The sequence below is a fragment of the Ixodes scapularis genome, unplaced genomic scaffold, assembly GCF_016920785.2.
Source record: "Ixodes scapularis isolate PalLabHiFi unplaced genomic scaffold, ASM1692078v2 PGA_scaffold28__5_contigs__length_5199819, whole genome shotgun sequence".
Classification (NCBI taxonomy): Eukaryota; Metazoa; Arthropoda; class Arachnida; order Ixodida; family Ixodidae; genus Ixodes; species Ixodes scapularis.
This window is the reverse complement of record NW_024609855.1, coordinates 1,283,790-1,294,411: the sequence shown is the minus strand read 5'-3', so window position 1 is coordinate 1,294,411 and position 10,622 is coordinate 1,283,790. Positions and strand designations below refer to the sequence as shown.

General features: G+C 45.4%; 1 protein-coding gene across 1 annotated transcript; it reads left to right on the top strand.

The window, feature by feature from the left end:
• Positions 1-2,688: 2,688 nt before the first annotated feature.
• LOC120836238 lies at positions 2,689-5,399 on the top strand (the record flags this gene model as incomplete). Its single annotated transcript, XM_042291198.1, has 8 exons — positions 2,689-3,037; positions 3,374-3,427; positions 3,629-3,700; positions 3,788-3,847; positions 4,128-4,166; positions 4,300-4,368; positions 4,456-4,515; positions 5,287-5,399. Coding segments are annotated over 8 exons (816 nt in total), but the record flags the coding sequence as incomplete, so codon positions are not given.
• Between the last annotated feature and the right edge of the window lie 5,223 nt (positions 5,400-10,622).

The following is a 10,622-nucleotide window of genomic DNA, read 5'->3' as shown; positions in this document are numbered from 1 at the left end:
CACAATCCACAGTGAGCAGTACAAAAGCCCTCTGAAACGGGATTCAACAGCTGTTAAAATTGGAGACAACTATACAAAAGTTGAGCATGTACTATGTATTTGGAAGCCTGATGGGACACAAGCGGTGTATATCCTCTCGCATGTGTACGACATTGACAACTTTCCCAATGTTGACTACCTTAAGTTTGCACGAAAGACTGGCTCTAAGCAGTTCCACCTGCTCACTGAAGCTGCACGCCCGTGCATGCATTTGGAAGTGTTAAATAGGGTTGTGTTCGCTCAGTTGTGTGGCCACCATGGCTGGTCTTAGACATTGAAGGTTGTGTACAGTCTCCGACCGATTATTCGGACTTCGCAGGGACCGAAAAATCGTCCGAATAATAAAGCAGTCCGAAAAATCAGCAGATTGAAAAAAATTGCCTTTATTACAGATTAAAAAAAATGGCCTTAAAAAAAAAGCCATAAATAGTGCCTTGCTTCAGTTACGCCTCCGTTTGCGTTCGGCAACTTTCTGTTAGCTTGAGAATCGCTGCCTTCTTTTCTAGCGTTATGGTCAAGTACTTTCTGCGCTTTTTAACGACACATCGTGGCGGCAGAAGAACAGATGGGGTCATGACGTCCAAGCCAGCATTGTCATAACGAGAAGAGCCGCAAATCCACGAGCGCAAAATGGCAACTGGTGACTCGAAAGTGGAGCTACAGTGGCTTAGAGGGGAGTGTAACGAACGAAACCGGAGAAGCGGCACACCGTTGGAAGACGGCCGCGGGTGGCACTGGCTCTTGCAGCACCGTCGTTCCGGCTATGGCTCCGGCTTGGCCGCTTAGCCAGCTTGGCTCTGGCCGATTCGCAGCTGTCAACTAAACTGTCGTCTGCTAGTTTTACATTTTTATTCGCCGTTAAACACAAATAATTTCCTTGGAAGTTCACTGGAAACAAATAATTGCTTTTGAGGTATTTATATTAGTTACAAAGCATGTTAGGGGGCCTCTATCTGCCAGTCGATGCAGGCACCCTAACGGAGCTGCAGATCGAAGCGCCACCTGCACCGTCTTCCAAGGAGTGGCCGTTCCCGATCCATGGTGGAGGCTATGCGGTAACCACACTGTTTCTTTTCCCTTTAAGCCAGTGTAGTGGGGCGGAGTCGCGAAGTGATAGAAGGAAACAAGGCAAAATTTTAATGATGATGATGATGACGTGCAGCTAAATGGAATGAAAGGGCTAGCATAGCGTCACCTAGCGGTAGAACTCGGGAGTGCCCAAGTAATGCTGCCAAACGAAGCCAATTCATTTGCAGCCAGCAGAGAATTCAAAATGGCCGCTTCTCGATGGTGTTTCCCGCTCATTGCTCGCAATGATTTTGTCCGAATAATTGAACTTTTGGACTTCAAGCTGTATGAAAGCTATTTCTATTTCTAGGGGCAAGTCACGGTTCCTCCGTTAGGTCCGAAATATTGAACAAGTTCGAGTTATTGAGTCCGAAAAAAGGGTCGGCGACTGTACATGAACACATATTTTGGACCGGAACTTGTTGCAAAATTTGTAGGTGTGTCAAAAATATGTGGAAGGCTGTTCCCTTTTATATTGTTACCAATGGTAGATATGTCATGTGCTAGTAATGTTAACATGCATCCCTTTTTCTGAGTGCTGTACTGTGCTGGAAATGTTTGCTAAATATCATGTCTAGCTGAAGTGTAAAAAAAATGGTATATCCATTAAGGCTCGGCGATTGTATAAGTGGTTATAAAAAGGGAGCTGGTTGATATTTGGACAATCCTTTTCAGTTTTAGGTAGTTATTGGCTGTGTTAACATTTTTTTTTGTTTTGCTACTTCTGAAAAAAACAACTTGCTCAGAAATTTAAATATAAGCCCTGTAAATACTTTTTCTATGTATAAAAGTTTGTTCTAAATGTTAAATAGTTAAAGTCCCATATATTTTCATGGTCCTTTGTACAGGACATCAGGCATGTGCTTTGCTCATGTATGCCACATTCTGTGAAAGTGAAATGGTGCTTCATAGTATTTGTGAAGGCAACTTTCTTGAAGTGTAAACTGAAGGCATAATTGCATATTGACCTTCAGAATCTCCTGAATTCTCATCTTTTAGGAATATTCTATGAAAAGCTGCCTCCTCTTTATTTTTCTTGCCGTAATTAGTAATGTGCATAGACCAGATGATCATACATACTGTACTCCTTTTGATCTCATTTAAACCTCTGTGCTGTTGGGTTTTTGTTAAATAACAGTCTATAAATTTGTTGTATGGCCAGCCGGATGCAGCTCTGAGGTTCCGCGGGTGGCTAAAGTGTGGCGCCACAAGAAGCTTTCGTACGTCTATTCATAATTCTTCGTAGATCCATTCATTCGTTCCAACCCAGACGTGGTTCTCAGTCTTACCGCTGCAGTTTTGAGCGTCGTGTCGGGTAAGTTATCTTCACCACCATATAATATCGGCCTGCGCACTTTCAGCCAATCATGAGCGTTCAGGGAGAGATCCGTTATTGACCGTTATTTTTGTTTGATCTTCCGGAGCGCATGTGGGCGAGCGGTGTGCGACGTGCGCGAAACCGAAACGCTCGAGCGCAACCGAGACCTTTGGCGGTGCGCGTCTGCGTGTTAGATGTTTCTTTCAACCAGTTCGGCGGGATGGCTGCTGTGTATGGACACTACTGTACAGCATAGTGGTGCCGGAACACGACGAAAACCGCTGACTGCAGTTTTTTCCGTTTTGCAACGGACGACAGGTGAGACTAGAAACTTCGTACACGCGATACTGAAAGAGGTGAAAGCGTTAACTTATGCGCGCTACTTTTCTTCTTTTCTATTTTCTTTTTCAAATAGAGCCAGTAAATGGATATACTACTCAAATCGCCCAGAATTCAAGTTGTTGCCTCTGAGCAAACTCCGCGAGCGTTGTCTCTGCGGCGAACATTTCGCCGCTTCTGCCTTCAGAAGTTCAAGGAGGACACGACTCCAAGATAATGTGTGCCCATCTGTCCTAGTGACAAATCCATTATTGAAGACCCTCGTCTCTCCAGGTGAGCCGGTTTCAAAATGTTTAATTAGTGTTTGTATAGGTAGCTTAGGTATAAGAGCAATTTTCTTCCATTTAAAATTACGTGCGATATCACATACCTTTTTGAGATATGAGCCCCTAGTTGGCCAAAATAGCCGTAATAGAGGCATAATATGATGCATTGCTGCACAAAGCTGAGACTATCACAGCGTAACTGAGGAGGTATCTGCAATACGCTTAAAGGCTTGCGACGCCCACATGAGAGTAGGCAGCATTAACGGCCCGATATTGCGCCAAATGATAATTATAAGGACCGCTAAAATTTACAAGCTGTAATCCTACTTTCTATTTATTTTAGAGTTCCTCGCTCCTGGCATTCGCCTAACTGGTGCGTCCACCGCCTCCACTTTAGGTAAGTAAAATGCATTGTTAATAGTAGCTGCATCTCGTTGCAAATATTATCGAATCTTTTGTTTGCATACTCTTAATGTAGGAAGGTGTGGAATATTCAGTCTAACTTTTTAATTAATTGGCCATCGTTGCTAAAGTGTAATTAGTGGGCAGTTCATATATTAATATATTTATTAAACATTGCTTACATTATTTATTACAGATCCACCTGCAGCCCCAGTTGAGCCAGGACCATCACACAGCAAAGACCAAGGGCTGGAAGATCCCACCACATGTAAGGATGGCTTAAAGTGACTTTTAATTTGCTTTTTGTGCGAATAGAAATCACAAACTGTTCTGCTTATCCTAATATCTACTGCAGGTGTTCCTGATCAGGCTCTGACTGACTCTTATGCACAGGAAGAGCTCCGGCCCCTGCCTGGTAAAAAAGAAATTTATTACCCTTAATTGGCGATGGTTGCTCAATTTTGTTTCATGAGGTGATTGTGAGTTGTGAACTATTGATCAAACATTCTACTCGATATAATTCACATATGCTCCTGCAACTCACAAGAGACAGGGCCATCTTCACTACTGCGCCAGCTGTGAGGAAGATGCATAGCAGAAAGACACTATCATAAACACGCTTCTAATATTTATAATTTCCTCTATATGCTTATGGAAGTCACAAATGTTGTTTCTCATTCCAATATTTATTCCAGATGTTCCTGCACAATCATCAACGCAATCTTTCCACGCAGGTGAAGAAAAGCGTCCCTGCTCTGCTGAGAAGCAACTTAGTTTGATGAATTGGCAATCAATGCTCGATTATATTGTAATATGTAATCTTGTATCATACAATATGTGTCAGACATTGCTCAATAATTTTCACAGGTGCAGCTGCAGTCCCAGGTGATACGTGGACATTCCACGAAGAAACCAAGGAAAAGGAACCAGCCAAATGTAAGCAATGAATTACAGATTTTTCTCACACTTTTTTTCTGCGCTTCAGGCACCAAATAGTCTTCCTCAATCCAATATTAATTTCAGATGTTTGTGTGCAAACTACAGAAAACTCTACTGCACAAGAAAAGCCACTACTGCAAGCTGGTGAGAAGCAAATTGCAATAAGAATAACTGGGAATTAGTGCTGACTTGCATTTATTTAAGGGCATTATGACTACAAATTAATAATTTTGGACTGCATGATTATAGCCTACCTACTGTACATGCCAAGGCCAAATTTCAAGTAACGATTGGAGCTTTGGCCAGGATTTGGTCTTTCTCCTGCTCCAGCACGCAGCAGCAAAAGAAACACTTCTGCAGTCTGGCAGATAAGGGGGACTAATGACATCATTTACATTTTTAAACATGGTGGAATTGTCGAATGGGTGGACTGGAGCACCTCGTGGTCATATATTATTTTTAATGGAAAATAAATCCCAGTGCCGTACAGTCTGTAAGACTGTACACCACTAATGCAGTAGGAGCTCTGCTTTAAGCGCAGACTTGCCACCCTTGATGACACAAAGATTCATGTGCAGCCAAAGTGTGACTGGTGACAACATGTGTGTGCTGGAGGCGGAGATTCTACCGCATTGTTATCCTGTCACCGACTGTTACCACCAGTTGTTATTTTTCTGTGTTATCACTCTTTTATTGATAGGAAAATGGACAACACTGATAAAAAATTGCACTCAATGTCTTTCGCATGTGACCTGCGACCCAAGAGGAGGCAGGGCCATTTTCACAGCAGCACCTGCTGCAAAGGATATGCACAGCAGGGTGGACCCACCACAAACAAACTTCTGATATTTATAGCTACTTTGTGAACGTAAATAATTCCCAATGCTATCTCACTTATTTCAATATTCGTTTCAGATGTTCCTGCGGAGCCCACACCAGACCTCAATCCCCCACAACAAGAACAGCAAACTCAACCTGGTACGATTCAAGGCCTCAACTTTCAACATCCCCGCAGGGGGCACCTGTGAAAGCAGGTGTTTGGAGAGTGGCGTCTCCACGGACCCCGAGCTCCGCAGGGGGCGCCTGCACCTTAGGTGCTAGGTGCTTGGTGAGTAGCGTCACCACGGACCCCAGCCACTTTGGCGACACCACAGACCCTGAGTAAAAAGTGGCTAAGACCCACCCACGTCTGGCTGTGCGTGGCGAGCCCGTGTCCAGGGAAAAGGGCATCCTGGTGGTTGAGCTGAGCCCGGGGTAGGTTTGGACCCTTCGGGGCCCCCCGGGCGAGGCAACACACCACTTTGGCCCCTGCTTCCTGTAGACGGGTGTCCTGGCTTGGCCCGACCAGGATGATTCAGTCAGTCGCCACATCTTCTACTATCCCCTCTTATCTTTCTCTTTTCTCTGCTCTTCTTTCTTTCATATTCACCATCTTTGGCGGCAAGGGCTAACCTTGGGTGGCGATAGACCCCTTGTCTTGACCCGCACTAGGTTATAGTGTCTTGGTAGCACTGATAGCGTAATGTCGTCAGCAAAACCTTTATTGCTATGGCGCATTACCTATCCCCATGTTGGGCTCCGTGGTGGGTGGTGCGCTACAGACGCCGAACGCCTCCCCATTTATTATGGGTTCCAAACACAACCAAAAACCTGATCGGGCCCTGAAAAGGGCCCGCACCGAAGTCCTTTACCATCCCGCAAAGTCCCCTCAGCTTTTTAAATTTCCGAAGTTTCTTGTCCTCCATTCTGAGGCGGAAAAGCCACTTGCCAAGCTTTCTCCCTTCCTTGTTTCTAAAGTCCTTGAAGGTGTCATTGGTACGAACTTCAATGCCAAAAAGATGGCTTCGGGCGACCTTCTGGTCGAGATAAACACAAAACAACAAAGTGACGCTCTTCTCGCCTTGAACTCCGTTTCAGATTACAAGGTTAGCGTGACTCCACACCGCAAGCTGAACACCATTCAGGGAGTCATCTCTGAGAACGACTTGCTCGAAACATCTGAGGAAGAGCTCGTTGAGGGCCTCGCCAGCCAAGGGGTTGTAGGTGCACGCCGCATCACCCTCCGCCGAGATGGTGTCGAACGAAAAACAAGACATATTATCTTGACATTCGATTCTACCACACTACCAGAGACCATAAAGGCAGGATACCTCCAGTGCCGAGTCCGACCCTATGTACCGAACCCTCAGCGGTGCTTTAAGTGCCAGCGGTTCGGCCATGGCTCGAGGAACTGTCGAGGAAGGGACACCTGTGCAAAGTGCTCCAGCAAGGAGCACACCACAGATGCGTGCGATAATGAGCCTCATTGTGCAAACTGCAATGGCAACCACCCGGCATACTCCCGATCATGTCCTATGTGGAAAGATGAGAAAGAAGTCCTTAAACTAAAAGTTACTGAAAACATCAGCTACGTGGAGGCAAAGAAGCGTTTTGCCTTTGTCTCAAAAGGCTCTTATGCCGAGGCCGTGCGCAGGGGACCAGCGCGGCCAATGGTTTCGATGGGAACGCAGACGTCTCCGGACGACCTGCATCTCCCATCACGGTCCCCCTCCAAACCCCCGGGAGCGGTGCCAGGGGCACCGCCCCCGAACCACAAGGTGAATGCTGCCTTGCCAGCATCCACCCCAGAACAGGGGACGACGTCTCCTGCTCAACCGGCCGCTTCGACCTCTCGAGGCCGGGGCCTACCTCCCCACACCTCTGCTCCCCAGAGGAAGCCTGGGGAGGTGCCAAGGCAGTCGACCTCCAGGGTCCAGCTGCCGGCAGCTGCAGACGAGCCCATGGACGAGGGTGGGTCGAGATCCGATGAGGAGGCTCTCCTCTCAAGATCAGAGTCCACCCCTTCTGCCTCCGGTGACTCTAATCGGAAGCAGAACCCCTCTAAAAAACAAAGTGCACCGCGTGTGAAAATAGATTTTAAACCCTAAGGAACATAGCTTTTTAATATAATTTTTATGTTATACCTATTGTGTTTTAAATGGTTAAAAATATAGGGATTATGCAGTGGAACTGTCGCGGCTTTCTACGTAACATAGATGACATCAATTTATTTTTTGATGAGCTCCGCCCTGTTGCTATTTGCCTACAGGAGACTTACCTAACTGACTCGCACACAAAGGTTTTGCGTCATCATCAAGTTTTTAGAAAGGACCGCCATTCCTCAAGCCCTTCGGGTGGTGTAGCAGTGGTGGTTCAGAGTGGAGTGGCTTGTGCCAAAGTTCCATTACAAACTTCACTTGAGGCAGTTGCAGTTCGCATCCTTCTTGACCGCCTCATCACTCTAATGTCACTCTACTTGCCACCTAATGTTCCGCTTCATCTTCACAAACTCCAAGCACTCATCAACCAACTCCCCAAACCTTTTTTAATCCTTGGTGATTTTAATGCCCACCATCCTTTGTGGGGAAGCTCTCGTCAGGACTCCCGAGGTGGAGCTGTTGAACGACTTTTATTATCAACTGGAATCTGCTTACTGAATAAGAAAAAACCTACATTTTTTAGTGCTGCCCACAACACTTTTACATCAATCGACCTATCACTATCATCACCATCTCTACTTTCATGCTTTTCATGGAACGTTTTAGACAACCCTTTTGGCAGCGACCATCTACCCATAATTTTAGAGAGCGTTTTACCAATTTCATCGATACCAACTCGACTCCCGCGATGGAAGTTGGAAAAGGCCGACTGGTCTATTTTTGGTTTAGAAGCAGCACTTGATCCCTCCTTGTTTCTTCATATGACTCCCGAGGATGCGACGCTTTACGTTACAGAATGCATTATAAATGCTGCTTCCGCTTCAATTCCACAGACTTCAGGAAATCTTCCCCGGAGGTGCAAGCCCTGGTGGAATGAGGAATGTACTTCCACTCGGAAAAGCCAGAACAAGGCGTGGGGAACTTTTCGGCGATATCCAACTTTCCTTAACTTGATTGAGTTTAGGAAAAAAAGAGCACAAGCTCGATGGACGCGAAAACGGGCAAAGTGGGCTTCTTGGACAAAGTATGTTTCATCCTTAAATAGTTTTGTCACGGCTAAAGAAGTATGGGATCGTCTCAAAAAAGTACGCGGGCAGTACCATGCTTTCAGGATTCCACTTTTTCCTTCGATCTCGGCATCTCTAACAGGGCAAGCAGACTTCCTCGCAGAACATTTTCAGCGTGTTTGTAGCTCTTCCAATTACAGTACGGAGTTTGTAAAGTTCCGGTCTACCGCTGAAAAACAGAAATTCACTATGTCGGGCTTTAACTCTGTTGCATACAACAAACCATTCACAATGTGTGAACTCGAAGTTGCTCTCAGCTTAAAAAAGCAGTCTGCACCTGGGCCAGACAGAGTTCACTACGAGATGCTCAAACACCTCTCTCATGAATCCTTGTACCACCTGCTATCCTTTTTCAATTACCTTTGGGAAGCTGCTGCTTTTCCGCATACTTGGAGATGTGCCCACGTTATACCTTTGCTGAAGCCTGGAAAAGATCCCTCTCTAGCTACAAGCTACCGCCCCATAGCACTTACAAGCTGCTTGGGGAAAACTTATGAAAGGCTTATAAATCGCCGCCTTATGTTTTTTTTGGAGGAGAAAAACTTTTTCGATACTAACCAGTGTGGCTTTCGGGCTGTACGGTCGACTATGGACCATCTGGTCCGACTTGAGACCGTCATACGCGAGGCCTTTGTTCACCGGCAGCATTGTGTGTCCGTGTTTTTTTATTTAGAGAAGGCATACGACACTACATGGAGGTATGGTATCCTTCGAGATCTGTACAACTGTGGAGTGCGTGGCCGCATGCTCCGTTGCTTACAGAACTATTTAAGTGAACATACATTTCAAGTTCGATTAGGCTCGACTTTATCCAGTATCTTCTTACAAGAAAATTGTGTCCCCCAGGGCGGAGTTTTAAGTGCCACTTTATTTGCAGTTAAGATAAACAGTCTAGCTCAAGTTATACCGTCATCCGTTTCTTACTCTCTTTACGTGGACGATGTGCAAATATCTTTTTCGTCTTGCAACCTCTCTAGTTGTGAACGGCAATTGCAGCTTACAATAAATAGGATGAGCAGGTGGGCAAATGAAAATGGTTTTAAATTCTCCCCAGAGAAAACTGTGTGTGTGCCCTTCTCCCTGCGACGAGGTCTATCTTTGGATCCATTCTTACAATTGAATAACACAGAAATATCGGTGAAGCACGAACATAAATTTTTAGGCATGATCTTTGATAAAAAGCTTACATTTAAGTCTCATTTAAAGGAAATAAAGCAGAAGTGCTTGCAATCCGCTAACATCCTTAAGGTGCTGTCCCATGTATCTTGGGGGTCTGACAGGCGATGCCTCCTACGGTTGTACAATGCTTTAGTTCGGTCACGCCTGGATTATGGAGCGATCGTTTATGGTTCAGCACGACCTTCCACACTAAGGATGTTGGATCCGGTTCATCACCTTGGGCTCCGGCTTGCCACTGGGGCATTTCGCACATCACCTGTATTAAGCTTGTATGTGGACACACATCAAATGTCTCTTGGAAAACGGCGACAGTACTTGAGCCTGTGTTATTATTACAAAGTCCTCTCGGATCCCAAAAATCCTGCTTATAGTATTTTACACACCCCTCAGTTCTGTAAATTGTTTGAAAACAAGCCAACAATTGTGCGCCCCCTAGGCTTTCGAGTTCAAAGTATCTGTAACTCTCTCAACCTCCCTGTCCCTTCCACAAGTGGTGTTAACTTGCTAAAGTCTATGGAGAGAATTGCCCCTTGGAACGAGCTACCCGTATGTTGTGACTGGTCTCTCACCAAATACAGTAAGGAAACCGTTGCTCCACAGTTTCTTCAGGAAGAGTTTATATCTTTACAAGAAAGGATATCCAGAGGTTGCAACGAGTACTATACCGACGGGTCGAAATCTTTAAGTCACGTTGGTTGTGCAGTTTATTCTAGTAACTTTGAAAGAGCTGTACAGCTTGACTCAATGGCAAGCATCTTCACCGCAGAGCTCTATGGTATTTTATTAGCCATTGAGCATATTCTGGACAACAATGTATTGAACGCAGTCATTTTTGTCGATTCGCAAAGTGTCTTATCTGCTATTTCTTCCAGAGTTTCTACAAAGAATATACTTACACAACATGTTTGTATTAAAGTAAACAGAGCTCTTCGCCTTGGATGCACTATCAAATTTTGCTGGGTACCGAGTCACGTAGGAATCGCAGGAAATGAGAATGCAGATCGCCTGGCTGAGAATGCAGATCGCC